Below are 20,479 nucleotides of genomic sequence, written 5' to 3'. Positions count from 1 at the left end.
TTCCTTTAACACTGGCCCCTCGGAACCCGGTGAGTTTCTTGTTTGCTTTATAGGTTGCGCTCCGCTTGCCACTCTGCATAGGGAGGGCGGGAGCAAATGGGGCACTTTGGGCGGCCAACTAGGCCCTATATTCCGGGGATGGCTTATATTTCAAGCTTGCTTGAAATATAAGCTAGGTCTTATTTTTGGAGTAGGTACTATTTTCGGGGAAAGACGGTAGATGACGTAGTCCTCTCTTTTTTTTTTCTGCCGATAAAGCATAAGGGCCTGACCCCACTAGCGCCGTTGTATCCGCTTCTGTCCGCTTTTCAGTATCTCTAACATTGATGTGTAACTGAAAAGCGGACACAACTGCGTCGGTGGGCTCAGGCCCTACGGATATTACAGGACTGTGGAGTCGGTACTAGAATCCTCCAACTCCAGCTGAGACTCGGAATCCTCAGTTTATAAAACCTAGCAAAGGCTATGGAATCGGTACAAAACTCCTCAGTTTATGAAACCTCTAACACAGACTCCAGGTACCCACAAATCGAGTGCTGTAATAACGGCGCAGGAGATTTGGGCACAGCCGGCATCACCATAGACCGTAATAGGAATTCTGGCAATAGCAGTGCACAGGGAGTAACTTCGTCGCCGTCAGAAGACGGAGCTGAAGTTACTTTTAAAACACTGTAATTCGGCAGCCAGCAATATCCGAATTACATCATTTCCCACCATCTACATGGACTTGGAGGGGGAATAGTAATGAACGCCCCCCGGAACTTGTGCAGGAGCAGGGTTAGCCATATAGCGGCTGTATCCTCTGCCCAAGTCTCCCGGTGGCGATTTCATACTTATGCCCCACAAATTATTATTTTTTTATTTATATAGCGCCAACATATTCCGCAGCGCTTAAAAAGCACAATAAGACGGCAAGGGGAACATAGATACAACCAAAAAATGTACAGCAGAGTCTCAAGCAGCACAAATATTGTGACAAAAACAGTAAACATTAGGAGGAGGACCCTGCCCTTGCGAGCTTACAATCTAAAGGGTAGTGGGACACGCACTAGGTGAGGGGGATGTATGAGGCAGTGACCCTTTGCCTCTGATCACATTGTGAACAGATAAGTAAGTAGGGGCTATAAAATGTTATAAACTTGTCTGAAAAGGTGTGTTTTAAGAGTGCGTTTGAAGATGTCCAGGTTTGGAGCATGCCTTTCAGGCTGTGGAAGAGAGTTCCAGATGAGGGATAAAGCTCGTGTAAAGTCCTGGATGTGAGCATGAGAGGAGGTGATGAGCTTAGAGGCCAGGAGAATTTCTTGGGAGGAGCGAAGGTTGCTGGAGGGACAATATCTAGAGATTAGTGAGGCGATTTATGGAGGGGACAACTCATGAAGGGCTTTGTATGTTAGTCAGTTGAATTGCTCTGACTCCATAACCCTAGGATATTTATCCTGGTAGGATGAGCTCTGGTTGGTTTATTCTTTTGGATGTGGGGCTGGTGGATGTTTTGTTAAACTCTGGTTATACTCTTTGTATGTGGGTTTGCTCAGCTGGCAGATGCCTTGTTGAACTAATGAGCACCCTACATTTGCAACAATATAGTGGTGTGTAGAATACTTCTGTGTGACTCCTGGGTTCTTGCACCTTGTGTAATTCCTGGTCATCTCATAGCTAGCAGGCTATTCCTAGGTTTGCTTTTTCAAGCCAGACTATCAGCATGATATAGAAGGTGATTAGAAACACAATATATTTTGTTTCAAGGGGGTTAGTATATAGCTTGTGCGCATTTGGAAACTTTCTAATTTATGTCCTCTTAAAATCATGTGGTGTTTTTTTTTTCAGGGTTGACCTAGTGGTTCATTCACTGAAGGATCTACCAACCACTCTACCTCTGGGTTTCACTATTGGAGCTGTTTGCAAGTACGTTTTCTATTTGGTCTCAGTATGAGATAAGTAAAATTGTGTACTACGTTCTTATTGTAACCAAGTAGATTCTTGTCTTTTGATTTAGACGTGAAAACCCATGTGATGCAGTCGTATTTCACCCCAAGCATGCTGGGAGTAGCTTAGAAAGTTTACCAACAAGCAGGTAAATGTAATTTTTGTTTTAAATAACAGCTATGTACGTTCTGACAACCACTTAACTGACAATAATAAAATCTAATGGGGGGGGGGGGGGGTCTACCATAGTGCAGATTCCTGATGATCCTCTGCATTGCTTTGCATTGTTCAAGGGTGACAACTGGGAGGCATGACTGCTAAATTCACTCCATCTGTCACCCATCCACTTTAGATGTTGTGTTTTTAAAATCTCTGAAAAATAAAGCATGGTCTTACTGAAGTTATTGGTAGAATTATGTTGTTTTGTCTTTTTAAGCATGTAGTTCTTTAGAGTCAGAACATTTTAGATGGTCTTTGCATGATCATCTTATTGGCGTCAATAGATGTTCCTTTAAAGGACCGCTATTGCGGAAATCGTAACATTTAAAATGCATGTTTTCACATACAAATAATAATAATAATAATAATAATAATAATAATCTGAACATTTATATAGCGATTTTCTCCCGTTGGACTCAAAGCGCTCAAGAGCTGCAGCCACTGGGACGCGCTCAAGAGGCCACCCTGCAGTGTTAGGGAGTCTTGCCTTGAACTCCTTACTGAATAGGTACTTGACCTAGCCAGGATTCGAACCCTGGTCTCCCTTGTCAAAGGCAGAGCCCTTAACCAGTACACTTTCCAGCCAGAAGCACGTTTCTTCCAGAGTAAAATGAGCCAAAAACCTCTTTTCTCCTATGTTGCTGTCACTTACAGTAGGTAGTTCAAATCTAACAGAACAGACAGGTTTTCGACAAGCCCATCTGCTCATAGGGGATTCTTAAGATTTTGTTTATTTTCAAAAGCACTTAGTAAATGGCAGTTGCTTTGTCCAACTGCCAAAAATGTGTGCACCAAGCAGGGAAGATGGCTGGCATCATTGTATAAATACTTTTCAGGGAGTGTATTTATAAAGAATAAATGCCTTGCTGAGAATACCCCATGATGAGATGGACTAGTCCAAAACCTGTCAGTTCTGTCAGATTTCTAATACCTACTGTAAGTGACTGCAACATAGGAGGAAAGTAATTTATGGCTCATTTTACTCTGGAAGAAAAATACTTCTTATTTGTATGTGTTTACACACATTTTTAATTTTACAATTTTTCACGATAGTGGTCCTTTAACCACTTCCCAACTGAGGGGTTTTACCCCCTGACCACCAGAGCAATTTTCACCTTTCAGCGCTCCTTCCATTCATTCGTCTATAATTTTATCATTACTTATCGCAATGAAATGAACTATATCTTGTTTTTTTCGCCACCAATTAGGCTTTCTTTAGGTGGGACATTATGCCAAGAATAATTTTATTCTAAATGTGTTTTAATGGGAAAATAGGAAAAAATGTGGGAAAAAATTTATTATTTTTCAGTTTTCGGCCTTTATAGTTTTTAAATAATGCATGCTACTGTAATTAAAACCCATTAAATGTATATGCCTATTTATCCCGGTTATAAAACCGTTTAAATTATGTCCCTATAACAATGTTTGCCGCCAATATTTTAATTGGAAATAAAGGTGCATTTTTTTCAGTTTTGCGTCCATCCCTAATTACAAGCCCATAGTTTATAAAGTAACAGTGTTATACCCTCTTGACATAAATATTTAAAAAGTTCAGTCCCTAAGATAACTATTTATGTTTTTTTTTTTTTAATTGTAAATTTTTTATTTTTTTTTTAATTACAAAAAAAAAAATTGGGTAGTGTGGGAGGTAAGGAGTTAATTTTTTGTGTAAAACAAGTTTATTTGTGTGTAAAAAATGGTTAGGGTGTAGTTTTACTATTTGGCCACAAGATGGCAACATTACCAATTTGTTTCATGCGACCTGCAAGAACGAGACTTCCGGAGCTTGCAGGAAGTAGAAAGAGGCTGGGACTTTGTTATTTTTTCACAATGATCGCGCTGCTCAGATCAACGATTGGGAATGGATTTTCCCGTTCGTTGATCTCTGGGCGGCGGGCGGCGTGTTTACGAGCGGGAACGCGGACAGCGGCGGGAGTGCGCAGAGTACGGATTTCTCCGTCCCTGGGGGTGAAAGGATGGAAAAAGGGGCGGAGAAATCCGTACGCGCGGGGGTAAAGTGGTTAAAGAGACTCTGAAGTCTCTGTAAATTCAGGTTTTTATTGCTAAAACCTGTTTAACATTATTTCCCCAACTAAAATGCTGCATCCCCGCGGCTGAAATCTAACTAAATCCCCCCAAACTCCCCTGGGCACACTGTGGGTAGCGCTTCTGTGAGAGGCAGAGCTTTCAGCTGCAGCTCTGCCTCTACACGCGTCTATCAGCGCGGATCGCTGCCTCCACCCGCCCCTCTGTCTTCCTTCACTGAGAGGGGCAGGGGAGAGGCGCAGATGGACGCGTGTAGAGGCAGAGCTGCAGCTGAAAGCTCTGCCTCTTATGGAAGCGCACAAGGCAACAAAATCCACGACCAAGAAAGTCGGGGAGTTTGGGGGGATTTACTTCGATTTCATCCGCCGGGATGCAGCGTTTTAGTTGGGGCAATAATGTTGAACAGGTTTTTGCAATAAAAACCTGAATTTATGGAGACTTCAGAGTCTCTTTAAGTTTTTAACTGTATGAACCCAGCACACCCAAATGCATATTTAATACGCCAATTGGTCATCCCTAGAGGGAGTTTATCTTTTAATTTGCAAACTTTTAATGCTACCTTTTCTGTTTTTCCATTTTTTTTTTTTAATAGTGTTATTGGAACCAGTTCTCTTCGTAGAGCAGCTCAGCTGAAGCGGGCGTACCCTCATCTAGAGTTCAGAGATATTGTATCCTTAGAGCTGACCATTCAGCTGCAGAGATGGATTACTTTGGGAAATGCACATTGGATGTCGTGATTTTTTTTTTCTTTGTGTAATATAAATAAAAGCTGCAGGTCATTACAACTGAACGTTTCAGCCATGCAGTTTTCCATGACTTGTATGGAAGGCTTTCCCGTCATTGTACAAGGCTCATTACGGTCATCAGTGGTGTAGCTCTATACATAACAATTAAAATAATGCACCAAAACCTGACAACGACCCTAACGATATTAGAGTTGCAAGCAGGGTGTGTTTGTTAATGATTACTACTATTCAAAGCATCTATAGAAATGATAACCAGCACAGGACCAATAAAAAGCTACGGGCCAAAGGGCCCGGGTGCGGTCTCAACCTCTGCATTACCTATAGCCATGCCACTGATGGTCATCTTTATTGCAGATGATCAACTTTTCCTGCATAGGTGACATGATGGAGTAGCATGTGATGGCTCCCTTTCTCAGTTAAAACAAACAGCAGAAATGACACAGGATCATGTGATTACACGATACGCACCATTTACAGATTTACAAATCTATCTGGTTATCGGGTCACACTCATGATATAGGAGAAGTTACGGAGAATAAACTGCTAATCTTTGATTTGTCAGTGGGTCACCATAATGTTATTATCATTAGTCACCTAACGAAAATATATATATTTTAAACTTTAAAGCGGAATGAAACCCAGCATTTCTTCTTTGCTCTGAAAAAGTATTTACAGCATATTTTACATATTTTACCACTTTTATTTATTTTTTTTTTTGCATTTTTTTTTTTTACTAGAACAGCATTCAATTAGTTAAACACAGCACTTTACAAGTTCCATGCAGATAAATCTGGATGCATCGGAAGTGGAGATAGTGTTATCTTGTGTTTACTTATTTGTATCAAGTGAGGAATGGGACACATTCTCTGACTGTGCAGACTCTTCTGGACACAGAGACACTGAAAGCATTTCTGCCTTCAATACAACATGAATAAAACCAGTTATGAATAAAATGCAAAGGCAGCTCTCAAAGCAAAAAACTGTACTTTTGGTAACTTGTAATTTCTAAATTAATAATACTTATGCACAAATGCAAATATAACCGTATGGCCTATAAAAAGTAGGAAAACATGTTTTTATAGAATATGTCAGGGTTTTATATCGCTTTAAGTTGGCCTTTTTTTTTTTTTTTTTCATTCTATGATCATTGTGATTGCCTCAGTGATCACAGGACTAAAGCTACGTACACACATGCGACAACGATCGTTCGTTGTCAAAGACGAACAAACTTTTAATTGATATAAGAACGACCTAAGTAAAGTTAGTTTTAAAAGGTGTGTAACGATCAGATCGTTAGAACGAACGTTACATCACGTAAAAGCAACTATTGCGCCTGCGCATAAAAATGAAAAGTTCTATGGAGAAATAGTGAAATGCGCATGTCAAGCCTAGTACGAACGACCGTTTTTAAACAATGTACTACTTTTGCAAACGATCGTCGTTGGAAAAAATCCGCCAAGCTAGATCGTTCGTTTGTAACGATCTAGCTCGTCCGTCGTTAGACTTAATGGTCGTTGGCTTCTTTTTTTAAACGATCAGGGAACGATCGTTTCAAACGACTATAGTGGCATGTGTGTACGCACCTTTAGAATGGTTGTGGCGGGAGCCAGCGTCATTATATTAAGCAGCCACATGCACAGCATATATTTTACTAATTAGAGGTACAAATTAAATTTGTAGTCTTAAGGGGAGGATTGCACCCAACTCTAAAACAGGGGTCTCAAACTCGCGGCATGCGGGCCATTTGCGGCCCTCGATACAATATTTTGTGGCCCTCGCCTGCAAAAGCTTCCTTATAGTGCTTATAGTGCTCCCAAGTAATCCACCGCATCTCCGCCGCTAAACGAGGGCTGCAGAGCCCCCAAATCGCCCGGGGGGCAATCTGCCGGCATTTCCTGGAAGGGGCAGAGCTTTCAGCTTCAGCTCTGCCCCTCCTGACGTCAATCGCCACACGGATCGCCGCCTCTCCCCGCCCCTCTCTGTGAAGAAAGAGTGAGAGGGGCGGGCAGAGGCGGCGATGCGCCGCGATTGTGAAATACCTTATCCGGCCCAGCCTCATCCTGACTTTGCCTCCTGTGGCCCCCAGATAAATTGAGTTTGAGACCCCTGCTCTAAAATGACTGTTTGTGGAAGCTTCAGTACTTGAATGGCATTTGGTCCTAGAGGCTGAAGTGTATGTAGAACTCTATCACATTTATTAAAACTGGAAATGCACAACTCATGCATATCATTTGCATTTAGTACTGAGACACTAAAGACACACACAAGCCCCCCCCCCCCCAATCCCTCAGGCAACAGTTTGGCTCTGTATGCATTGCTAATCTTAGGGCTGCTGTACACATTACTGTAGATTCATGGCTGTGGCAGCTCTGACTGGGCAGTTTTCCAGATCTTTGAGTTTAGGCAACAACTGTAATCACTTTCTGCTGAGGTGGTCATGAACGCAGCTTCATCAGTGTTTAATTTGTGTATGCACCTCTATAGTGAGTAGGGATGATCTATGATATGCAAATACTTCTGAGCTTATGCAAATTTATGTACATTTTTATGCACATATAGGCAGTTTGAAAATGGATCACTCAAGTACCACCCAGGTTTAAATTGGTACATTTTCAGGCTGCATATATTTGCATAAACTCTGAAGTATTTGTCTATCCTTGATCATTCCTAATAGTGAGTGACTGATTGCAGGAATGGAGAATAGAATGGTGACTCATCACCGTCACTTCCTCACCAGTACCTGGCTGTGTTCTTCGTTCTGTATGTCTGTACTATGTGAATTACAAGGCGGATTGTATATTATTATTATTATTATTATTTAGTATTTATATAGCGCCGACATATTACGCAGCGCTGTACAGTGTATAGAATGAAAGTGAACTTTTACTAAAAGATTTATTACCGCTTCCATTGCTTATCTGGTTCAAATGCATGTCATGCTGGTAACCTGGCTTTAGCAGACCTGCAGTAAGTATGCAATGCAGGCAGAGGTTGGTAATGGAAAGTCAGCAAGCACCTTTTGTCTATCTTTTTTTGAGAGGTGTGTATCCACTTTTAAAATATTACACTGTTTAGGTACAACCTGGGTTTTTACATATTAGAATATTTATGGAAATCCAATCAGAGTTGCAAAAATCGACTCAGGAGTGCCCATTTAGGTGTTAGAGATAGATGAATGGTAATTTTTATGTTTAACTGTGTGAAGACTAGTTCTGTGGTGCCCCCTGCTACAGTTGTCACTCTGGGCATCTGCCCTGTTTAATTATGCCTAAAAACAGCCCTGCTCTCTCTCATACAGTACCAAATGTTGTATGTTGTAGTTTTCACTAAAAATTCAATAAAAATGTACCTGTTAAAAAAAATATATATATGTAGAGGATCACTACACAACCAAGGATGCAAAAATTGTTAGATATGATTCGCAGTGTAGCTTTTGTAATCTTAGTATAGATCTACTTTGAAACAGATTGGCCTCAATTCATAAAGCATTACCGCATGTGGTAATGCTGAAAACAGCAGACTTTCCCAAGCACTTAGCAAAGTGTCAATTCATAAAGGCTGTTACCGCATGAAAAACTGAAATTACCGAGCAGTGAGGAAAATTACCGACTTGGCTGTAGTTACCTCCAACACATGTCAGCAAATGTCAATTCATAAAGCCTTCAACAAGTGGTAAGCCAGACGATAATTACCGACACCTCAAGTGAGGTCTTAACAAGTTACCGGCGCCTCTGGTGAGGTCTTAACAATGCAAAGTGCAAGGAGACGAAAGTCTCTGCAAGTCTGTGCAGGGAACCGTAATTACAGCTTGTAACAAAAGAGATATTGCCACTCTTCAGCTGTACCGCTCAATGGGCTGCGGTAATTTACCGAACTTCAAAGGCAGCTGTGAAAATCTTTATGAATTAGCACACAAAGGTCTAAAATACCGAATGCGGTATTTTCCCTACCAGATTTTTTTTTTTTTTTTTTTTTTTTTTACCGCAAATCCTTTTATGAATTGAGGCCATTGTGTTTCCGCTGTACAATTCTTTACTCTGGAGCTCAAATTTTACTATTTTGAAATGGAGATGGTGAAAGATTCTGAAAGCTGTTTAATTCTTGACACCATTTGCTCAGCGAGGTAACTTGAATACACGCTTGAAGAAGCTGGATGAACAGAATATGTTCAGTGCCATCATTCTGGCAGCGGCTGGATTGCGGCGTATGGGCTGGGAGAGCCGTATTGGTCAGGTAAGAGAGAACACTCACGTGGGTGAAGCTGTTTTGGAGCCTGTACCAAATACTGACAACTATGGTTGGAATGGAGTTTTGTAGCTTTACATACTGCTAATATACAAACATAATGGCTAGAAACTACATATGCACACATAAGTGTAAAGATTTTACAATGGGCAAATGCTGTCCAGTCTATTAATGAATATTGTAAAAAAATAAGCAGGGAAAGGGAAATCGGTAGCAATTTAAAGCGCTTCCAAAAATGCTCAAAAAAAAAAAAAAAAAAAAGGCTCTAGTGGGTACCAGCCCTTAGACTGACAGATGTTCACATACTTGGCATAGTCTTGTTTTCTACCTGTTGAAATTCCTATTTTTCCTTTTTATATCCTAGATTCTGTCTACTGAAGAGTGTCTGTATGCAGTGGGCCAGGCAAGTATTTCTAGAATTCCGTTTTTTAGGTTCTCTTACTATTTGTTTGCAAAGGAGAATAAATGGAAGCGTTTCAAGTCTACACTTATTAGCTGAAAACACAAATCATTGTCGTTAATCAAAAAATTGCAACAAACAGAAATAAGCAGGAGACTGAGGGGCATAGTTATAAAGTGTCTGGCCTATTTCTAAAAGCCAAAAGCTTTTTGCTCCTATTGCCAGCCCCTGATTGGCTGAATCGGGGCACTTGATGTTGGACACATGATGAACATTGCTGAGAAGTACAGTATCCTACCCCTTCATGGCTGCAATTGATGACTGAAGGTTGCTTCTAAGTGGGATGGACTTGAACTTGCTGCCTATTGTAAGCCCTTCTGCAATCTCCCTAAAGGGTGGCAAAGAAATGCCATAAAAGATTCAATGTGTAATGCCGTGCATACACTGCTCGTTTTATGCGCCGGATCGAGCCAGCGGCTCGATGCTGGCGCATCCCCGCTCGTCCGTGCGGATCGCTTGCTGCTCGTCCCCGCCGGCGCTTTATCACCGCTCGATTCCCTGCCATTGTCCGCCGGCGGGAATCGAGCGGGCACGGGTCGAGCGGCATGATCAGGCCAGCTGAATATTATAAGCTGGCCGAATCAGCTAGTCGATACACTGTACAGAAATGTACCGTGTATCCCCAGCATAAGCATTTTATTTTTTTATAAATCCAGTCTGGATTTGCTGGATAACAATCTCTGCTTCCCAACATTTGTAAACTAGAATCATAGACTACAAGTTGCGTACTAATTATTTTTATTTAACAGTCTTTAACCACTTCCCGACCGCCTAACGCACAGGGGCGGCCGGGAAGTGGAGCCCTTAAGGACCGGCTCACCCACAGAGGCGGCGGTCCTTGTAAGGGCATGAGCGGAGCGATCGCGTCATCCGTGACGCGATCCTCCGCCGGCGCCTGTCACCGCTTGCCCGCCGCAACATCCCGCCGGCTATACGGAAGCGCCGGCGGGATGTTAACCCCGCGATCGCCGCATACAAAGTGTATAATACACTTTGTAATGTTTACAAAGTGTATTATACAGGCTGCCTCCTGCCCTGGTGGTCCCAGTGTCCGAGGGACCACCAGGGCAGGCTGCAGCCACCCTATGTCGCACCCAAGCACACTGATTTCTCCCCCCCCCCCTGTCCCAGATCGCCCACAGCACCCCTCAGACCCCCCCCTGCCCACCCCCCAGACCCCTGTTTGCACCCAATCACCCCCCTAATCACCCATCAATCACTCCCTGTCACTATCTGTCAACGCTATTTTTTTTTATCCCCCCCCCGCCCACTGCCCCCTCCTGATCACCCCACCACCCCTCAGATTCTCCCCAGACCCCCCCCCCCCCGTGTACTGTATGCATCTATCCCCCCTGATCACCTGTCAATATCCCCCTGTCACTGCCACCCATCAATCAGCCCCTAACCTGCCCCTTGCGGGCAATCTGATCACCCACCCACACCAATAGATCGCCCGCAGATCCGACATCAGATCACCACCCAAACGCAGTGTTTACATCTATTTTCTCCTCTAAACACCCACTAATTACCCACTAATTACCCATCAATCACCCCCTATCACCACCTGTCACTGTTACCCATCAGATCAGACCCTAATCTGCCCCTTGCGGGCACCCAATCACCCGCCTACACGCTCAGATTGCCCTCAGACCCCCCCTTATCAATTCGCCAGTGCATTAGTTACATCTGTTCTTCCCTGTAATAACCCACTGATCACCTGTCAATCACCCATCAATCACCCCCTGGCACTGCCACCCATCAATCACCCCCTGTCACTGCCACTCATCAATCAGCCCCTAACCTGCCCCTTGCGGGCAATCTGATCACCCACCCACACCAATAGTTCGCCCGCAGATCCGACGTCAGATCACCTCCCAAGTGCAGTGTTTATATCTGTTCTCTATCCTAAACACCCACTAATTACCCATCAATCACCCCCTGTCACTGCTACCTATCAGATTAGACCCCTATCTGCCCCTAGGGCACTCAATCACCCGCCCACACCCTCAGAATGCCCTCAGGCCCCAGCCCTGATCACCTCGCCAGTGCATTGCTTGCATCTATTCCCCCCTCTAATCACAACCTTGAGACACCTATCAATCACCTCCTGTCACCCCCTAGCACACCTACCCATCAGATCAGGCCCTAATTTGCCCCGTGTGGGCTCCTGATCACTCTGCCAAACCCTCAGATCCCCCTCAGACCCCCTTCCGATCACCTCCCCAGTGCATTGATTGCATCTATTTTCCCCTCTAACCACCCCCTGAGACACCCATCAATCACCTCCTGTCACCCCCCCTAGCACTCCTATCCATCAGATCAGGCCCAATACAACCTGTCATCTAAAATGCCACCCTGCATATGACCGTTTCCACAAAATTCGCCCTCTCATAGACCAGATCAGGCCCAATACAACCTGTCATCTAAAAGGCCACCCTGCATATGACCGTTTCCACAAAATTCACCCTCTCATAGACCACCTGTCATCAAAATTTGCAGATGCTTATACCCCTGAACAGTCATTTTGAGACATTTGGTTTCCAGACTACTCACGGTTTTGGGCCCGTAAAATGCCAGGGCGGTATAGGAACCCCAGAAACTGACCCCATTTTAGAAAAAAGACACCCCAATGTATTCTATTAGGTGTATGACGAGTTCATAGAAGATTTTATTTTTTGTCAAAAGTTAGCGGAAATTGATTTTTTTTTTTTTTCACAAAGTGTCATTTTTCACTAACTTGTGACAAAAAATAAAATCTTCTATGAACTCGCCATACACCTAATGGAATACCTTGGGGTGTCTTCTTTCTAAAATGGGGTCACTTGTGGGGTTCCTATACTGCCCTGGCATTTTAGGGGCCCTAAACCGTGAGGAGTAGTCTAGAAAACAAATGCCTCAAAATGACCTGTGATTAGGACGTTGGGCCCCTTAGCGCACCTAGGCTGCAAAAAAGTGTCACACATGTGGTATCGCCGTACTCAGGAGAAGTAGTATAATGTGTTTTGGGGTGTATTTTTACACATACCCATGCTGGGTGGGAGAAATCTCTCTGTAAATGGACAATTGTGTGTAAAACAAATCAAACAATTGTCATTTACAGAGGTATTTCTCCCACCCAGCATGAGTGTGTAAAAATACACCCCAAAACACATTGTACTACTTCTCCCGAGTACGGCAATACCACATGTGTGGCACTTTTTTGCAGCCTAACTGCGCTAAGGGGCCCAAAGTCCAATGAGCACCTTTAGGCTTTACAGGGGTGCTTACAATTTAGCACCTCCCAAAATGTCAGGACAGTAAACACACCCCACAAATGACCCCATTTTGGAAAGTAGACACTTCAAGGTATTCAGAGAGGAGCATAGTGAGTCCGTGGCAGGTTTCATTTTTTTTTTGTCGCAAGTTAGAAGACATGGAAACTTTTTTTTTTTTTTTGTCAAAGTGTCATTTTCCGCTTACTTGTGACAAAAAATATCTTCTATGAACTCACTATGCCTCTCAGTGAATACTTTGGGATGTCTTCTTTCCAAAATGGGGTCATTTGGGGGGTATTTATACTATCCTGGAATTCTAGCCCCTCATGAAACATGACAGGTGGTCAGAAAAGGCAGAGATGCTGGAAAATGGGAAAATTCACTTTTTGCACCATAGTTTGTAAACGCTATAACTTTTACCCAAACCAATAAATATAGGCTGAATGTTTTTTTTTTTTTTTTTATCAAAAACATGTTTGTCCACATTAAGTAAAAATTGCATCAGAAATCAAATAGCGTCAAAAGAAAGCTTTATTAGTGACAAGAAAAGGAGCCAAAATTCATTTAGGTGGTAGGTTGTATGAGCGAGCAATAAACCGTGAAAGCTGCAGTGGTCTGAATGGAAAAAAAGTGGCCGGTCCTTAAAGAAAACCTGAACTGAACATTAAAAGTGAAAATAAGCATACACAAGTCATACTTACCTTCCATGTAGTCTACTCCTCAGTGTCTTTCTCCTGTCCCGCGTCCTGTTTGTTCACTGTGATCAAGGGAATTTTCCGTCCTCCATTTTGAAAATGGCCATTACCCATAACAGCTTTCTGGTCAGCACACAGTTAAACTGTAACATCGCCCACTTGAGCCATAGGGAAACATGGACATTACCTGGTACATCAGTTTTCCTCTCAGCTATAACTGACAGCAACTGATATTTTACTGACAGCAACTGATATATTTCAGTTCTGACAAAATGTTGTCAGAACTGGAAGGGATCATTGTCAGAAGAAAATGGTGAGCTTCTGAGAGTAACTGATGGCAAGGTAACTATGTAATGTTCATTTGAAGTTACCTCATGTGTTTATTTTAAATATTTTACTCAGTACAGGTTCTCTTTAAGGGGGGTAAAGCCCTAGAACATTTTGAAGCATGCTATTTGCAGACATCCAATAAAGTATTATTTTTGTTTAACATAACTTTTTTTAATCAAAATCTATGTAATGTTCAATCTATGCATAAGAGTTGTGTTGGCCTTTACAATCTGGTTCTCTGCATTGCTTTGTAGGGAGCTCTAGCTGTGGAGGTCAGAGCCAGGGACCATCATATCTTGGAGATGGTTTCCTCCTTGCTGGATCCACAAACTGTTTTGTGCTGTGTTGCAGAGAGATCTTTCATGAGGCAGCTGGTAAGGGACATGCATATCGCTAAGTCAATGTGTGGGCTGCAGAAGTACCATAACTTCCCAGAAGAACACCATGTGCTTTTGGCCAGCTATTTAAAGGTCCTTTGTTGCGAAAATCTTAAAATGTAAAATATATGTGAACATATACAGTTAAGAAATACGTTTCTTCCAGAGTAAAATGAGCCATAAATTACCTTTCTCCTATGTTGCTGTCACTTACAGTAGGTAGTAGAAATTCTGACAAAACCGACAGGTTTTGGACTAGCCCATCTCCTCATGGGGGGTTCACAGGGATTTCTTTATTTTCTAAATGCACTTGGTGAATGGCAGTTGCTCCGTCCAACTGACAAAAAGTGTACGGTGAGCAGGGAGGCTGGTCAGTATCTCTGTATAAATCTTTTTCAGGGAGTGTCTTTATAAAGAATAAAGGCCATGCTGAGAATCCCCTATGGAGAGATGGACTAGCCCAAAACCTGTCGGTAATGTCAGATTTCTACTACTTACTGTAAATGCCAGCAACATAGGAGAAAAGTAATTTATGTCTCATTTTACTCAGGAAGAAACCTACTTCTTATTTGTGTGTGTTTTAAATTTTAAAATTTTTGCGACAGTTCCTCTTTAACCAATTCATACATGTCATCAGTGCACAAACTGGTTAATCTTTCCCAGCCAGAAGTGTAATGATCTGTATTATTTATGATAACTTTCAGAATATTTGTAGATAATTACCCAAAAATGAAATTAAGTATTAAAAAATTAGTTTTGTGTATAATTCAGGTGTTAGTGATGTAAAAAAAAAATTACCCTTTTCCCTATTAAAAAGTAACCACCATCTTAGTTTCACATTTGTTTTAAAGTACACCTGAGGTGGAAGGTATATATGAAGATGGCGATATTTATTTCCATCTAAACAATACCAGTTTAAATGGTCAATACAATACCAGTTGCCTGGCAGTCTTGCTGATCTTTCTGGTAGTGTCTGAATCGTACACCTGAAACAAGCATGCAGCTAATCTAGTCAAATTTCCAGTCAGAACCATCTCATCTGCATACTTGTTCAGAGTCTATGGCTAAAAGTAGGAAGAGGATCAGCAGGACAGCCAGGCAATGCGCATTGTTTAAAAGAAAATTAATGTCAGCCTCCTATTCATCTCACTTCAGGTGTGCCTTCATTGCAAACTGCATATAGGCTTGATTAGTCACTGCCACAGCCAGATTCTGCTGCTGCTGTAAAGCTTCCGTAATTCTTATTAACTTGGTTGCCCAAAGTGATGCATGTCTGACAGTACACTTATCCATTGTTGTCCACATATGTGATACGTTATTTCACTAGTACAGTACTTCCTGCTTGTCTCATGACCAAGCTTCTGAGGAAGTAAACCCCATTTCACAAAATGCATTGGTCTTCTAAAACCAACTCCAGGGCCGAGGTCCTCTCACATTTTTGGCACATCTCAAATTGATTGATGGGATTTAATAAGGAAAGGTGTGGTTTATCCAAGTAGAACTCATTTCTCAAATGGCTTAGTCCAGGGGTCACAAACCTTTTTGGCTGAGAGAGCCATAAACCCCACATATTTTAAGATGTAATTCCCTGAGAGCCATACAATATGTTTCAAACTAAATACAAGTACAATTAGAGCGGTCGTTAGTTTTGGAGGGAGTGTGAGTAAGTTGGTAGTGCATGCTACAGCAGTAGTGTGCCTACTTTGAAAATTTTACTTGCGCTGCCACACTAAGCTGCGCTGCTTGATCAGTGTAGCTTAGTGAATCAACCCCTACTGATTTGTCAGAGAGCCAGATGCAGCCATCAAAAGAGCCACATCTGGCTCCTGAGCCATAGGTTCCCTACCACTGGCTTAGTCCATTCTAAACACTGGCATGGCTATAGCCCTTGAGGACTGGAGTTCGACTCCTGTACAGTTTGCTTTCAGTACATTGTGTATAGGGATGATCAATGAGATGCAAATATTTCCGAGTTAATGCAGGATTATGCAATTTTTATGTAAATTTGTACAGCTTGAAAATGGACCAATTAAATCTCACTTTGCTTTTATTTGACTTTGTACATTTTCAAGCTGTATACATTTGCATCAAAAAATGCATAATCCTTCATCAACACTATTATATTTGCATTTCAATGACCATCCCTAGTTGTGCAGTTTTGTAGTGCAGCATTGTTGCTAAACTTCAGTCGGTGTTTAGGTGGAGGTTGCAAGCTTTTGTTACATAATAGTAGACCGAATGAGACTGCACATACATAAAAATTGTTATGGATCCTTTGAAATGCAACAAAAATATATCTAATAGAAATCAATGTTTGCTCATTTCATTTCGCTCTCTTGTAGGAGGGTGGTTGCAGTGTGCCAGTTGCAGTGAGTTCAGTTATACATGATTCTCAGGTAATTCTGTTAATGCTGCAAAATTGCAGATTACTTTGGTTTCTTGTAATCTTGATTTAGGTGTTGCTTTTTGATGAACAGCCTTTTCATAATGCTTAACATAATTTCTATTCCACAGTTGTACCTTACTGGAGCAGTCTCTAGTCTTGATGGCTCAAATTATCTAAAAGAGACAATGGAGCGGTGCCTGATTTTCTCGGATGAGGTGAGGACATAAATTAAAACAGCCATTTACTTTAACCACTTAAGGACCAGGGGTGATTTCGCTGATCTGTGCAGTGTGGGCTCTACAGCCCGCAGCACAGATCAGCAAGGAGGCTGGGCGATCAGACTTACCCCCTTTTTTCCCCATTAGGGGGATGTCCTGCTGGGGGGGGTCTGATCGCCGCCGGCTCTGTTCGTTCGGCAGGGGGGGCTCCTCAAAGCCCCCCTCCGCAGCGAATTTCCTCCTCCGTCCCCTTCCGTCCCTCCCCTTCCTCCTATGGGCAGCGCAGGACGGAGATCCGTCCTGCGCCGCCTAGAGTCAATGCCGGCGAATCAGAATGCGGCGATCCCCGGCCAATCAGAGGCCGGGGATCGCCGATCTACGTCACGGCGGCTCGCACACTGTTCACGGAGGCAGTCTCCGTGAACTAGCATGGAAAGGCCATCGAGCGGCCGTTTCCATGCTATACTATTTAAAAAAATAAATTGTGGTTGCTTAATGCTTTTTACTCCAATGAATTGATAAAGCTAATGTTATCAGTGTTGCATGGTTTAGACTGAACTTACTACAGTACATAGCTATACTAAATGTATTTTCTCTATCAGGGTGTGGAACGGGCAGATGATGATGCACAGCATGTGGGCATTACAGCACTTGGAGTTCCTTGTAAAGCTCTGCAATCAGCTGAGAGTTTAGGAAGAGATCTAGCAAACCTTCTGCTGAGCAAAGGAGCAAAAGAAATTCTGCTTGTTGCAAGACAACTGAATGATGCCAGATAAAACCCACTGACTGCAGCTGAAGATCATATGCACACCTCCTAAGTTTGAGTCCTCCCCCCCCCCCCCCCACCCCCTTCGCCAGGCATTACTGCTAGGGAAATTACAGGGGGAGATAGAGCTGTATGCAAGTTTAGACCTCAGCATCAAGTGGCATACAAGAGTTGTGCCAAAATCTTTTAACATTTACTAGACAGCGATGAGAATGTAGTGGAGGAGCTCTGCAACTAGCTATTGGTACCCCTGTGTGGGGAACACAGGGTTACATCTCCTTCAAATCCCATGGAAGCCTCAAAGTCTAGTGAATGTGAAATACAGTAGAATCCCTTTTATAGTTAACGTCAAGGGACCAGAAAAAGTAGTTTACTATATCAAAATTGGTCATAAATGTATATTTACACAGTCGCATGTGATGGGACCCGAGGACTATATGCAGAGGTTTACTATAACGAGATTCTATTGTCTGCTTTGAAAAGGCTTCAGGCATGTTCCAGTGAGCTATATGTATATATGTAATTTTACTGTGATTGGTTATTAGAATATGCCATAAAGCCACTAAAGAGCAGTAGAAATACTAATTTGTGTGCCAGATGTTCCATGTGGATCATTAGGTTCCCACAAACAATAGAAACCTATCCATACATACATATGACTAGTGATGGCTGAATATGGCCATTTTTATTTTCGCTATCATTTTTGCACAAATAAGAATTTTTGCAAAAATATGCGGACATGAGAAAACTCATTTGCATTGAAGTCTATGGGCATGAGGAAATACATTTTCAAAAAAGTTCTAATTGTCATAAAAATTTTCGCTATAGCGAAAAAATGTATTTATATTTTTATGAAATTTTCTAATAAGATTAAAATTTCAAGGTGGTAATTTGAGCTCATCCCTACATGTGACCATGTGATTGCTGCATTTGATACCATACTTATGGTCATACGCTGGCACTGCAGGTAATGTTCTGATGATCAGTAAGGTGCTTTATTTATACAGCTTGGAAATGGACCAATCGAATGCAGCAGCGGCTGTACTTCATAGGCCCATTTCCAAGCTCCATAAATATCCATGAAATTTACACCAACCCAAAAATATCAGCATCTCATTGAACATCCCTAAGGCCCCCTTTCACAGTTCTCAAGTTGTGTTGCAGAATAGTTCTGAATATAATCTCACTGGCCATCCATTTCTACGGACCAGTTCACAGTACTGCATTCTAACTGATTGCGTTATACTAATGTGCTACATGCAGGCTTTGTAATAAAGTCTATGTCCAGTCTCTATTGCTGTTCACACACATTACAAGGCATGCGTTATGGAACACACCACTGTGAACATAGGCTTAGGGCTGGTTCAGTCAGACGGCTGCCGGTGATTGTCCCTGGTATTTAATGCTAGGTATCCAACACGTTGTACGAGAGATGAATGGGAGCATTCATCTCACAATGTTTATCACTGATTGCCGTTATTTGTTCGTTCAAGCTCTGTGGCTGGTCAACTTTCTCCAGGCATGCAGCAAGATGGATTAGATTGCATTCGAGCATCTTAGGACACTAAACATAATAAACATTGAGATAAAATGAGCTGCCGGGAGTAGGGAGGATCAGAGATGCAAATACTTCCGAGGTGATGCAAATATATGCAGTTTGAAAAAGGACCAATCGGTTTAAATTGACTAGTCCATTTTGAAGCTGCATATATTTGCATAAAAATTTGCATGACCTCGGAAGTATTTGTATCTGTTTGATCATCCCTAGCTGGGAGACAACCATGTGAACAGGACTTAATTCTCAGGTATTCAGCTGTCATTTATGGGCTCATCCTCCCCAAGTTTTTAAGGGCTCAAGCAAGTTCATTAGAAATGTCTCCTCTGCTCCAGTTTTGGCGCATCTAATGAAACTCAGACACATACAAGTACAAGAGGTCCCTTGTATATGAAACCAGAGCTGCAATTATTTCTTCTCTAGGACCGAAACTGAATAAGCTTTTATTATATTTTTTCTTTGAAAGCCAAAAATTCCCCTCAATTTTTTTTTTTTTTTTATGCATGTATCAGTAAATTCAGAAAATCTGCAAAAACCTTCCATCTTTGCAGCATAAGGAATACATTTACCTGATGCAGCAGATCCCAGGTCCTCAGCGCCTTATTACAGACAGGAGACCAGATTGCTGCGGTTACAATGTGGCTCACTGAAGGCTGGAGGTAGGGGGTGGAATCAGAGAAGTCATCCGACTGCTGGTAGTGAGGAGCTGTGAGCCTGTGATCTGCTGCAGCAGCAGGTACTCGCGTTCAAACGGATGAATTTCAATGCATTTTTTTAATGCAGTTAATAAATTACTTGGAAATAAAGGGGAATTGGGGCTTCAGGTTTTAGTGTTCTCTGAATACAATACACTGTTGTAGAGATTATTTTATTGTGAAAATAATTTCTATAAATACTCAAACACTGGCTGTGTAATCATTGTCTAATAAATGATTTACTAAATATCCACTGTGTACGATTTTGTTAATGCACTGGTAACACTTCACACACCTCACACTGGTAATTTCTGTCAAGCACTAATAGCTTGTACTGGATTCAAAATGGAGGACTGTGACTTACCTGAGGCGTCTTCCAGCCCCTGTAGTCCATCAGGTCCCCCAGGGTTCTTTCTTTCTTTCCATTCTCCCTCTGGTAGCTCACCCCAAAAATCTGTGACTGAAACTTTAGTTGCACCCACTGCACATGCACGGTCCCAACTGCATGGCCTTTTCGATTGCACTGCCATTGCTGGAAGCATTCTGCGTATTTGTTACGGC

General features: G+C 42.2%; 1 protein-coding gene across 2 annotated transcripts in view; it reads left to right on the top strand.

Annotated features, from left to right (window-relative positions):
* Positions 1–20,167, top strand: part of HMBS (hydroxymethylbilane synthase) — a 40,977-nt gene extending 20,810 nt beyond the window's left edge. For both annotated transcript variants that reach the window (XM_068240811.1, XM_068240810.1), the window contains 9 exons: positions 1,828–1,905; positions 1,997–2,074; positions 4,784–4,859; positions 9,057–9,170; positions 9,547–9,585; positions 14,176–14,295; positions 16,641–16,694; positions 16,813–16,899; positions 17,505–20,167. In XM_068240811.1, the coding sequence (XP_068096912.1) occupies positions 1,828–1,905; positions 1,997–2,074; positions 4,784–4,859; positions 9,057–9,170; positions 9,547–9,585; positions 14,176–14,295; positions 16,641–16,694; positions 16,813–16,899; positions 17,505–17,678 (820 nt within the window). In that variant the 3' untranslated portion in view covers positions 17,679–20,167. The remainder of the gene's footprint in view (positions 1–1,827; positions 1,906–1,996; positions 2,075–4,783; positions 4,860–9,056; positions 9,171–9,546; positions 9,586–14,175; positions 14,296–16,640; positions 16,695–16,812; positions 16,900–17,504) is intronic.
* Positions 20,168–20,479: the final 312 nt, after the last annotated feature.

Source organism: Hyperolius riggenbachi, chromosome 6, assembly GCF_040937935.1.
Source record: "Hyperolius riggenbachi isolate aHypRig1 chromosome 6, aHypRig1.pri, whole genome shotgun sequence".
NCBI classification, from domain to species: Eukaryota; Metazoa; Chordata; class Amphibia; order Anura; family Hyperoliidae; genus Hyperolius; species Hyperolius riggenbachi.
This window is presented reverse-complemented; position numbering and strand designations above follow the sequence as displayed.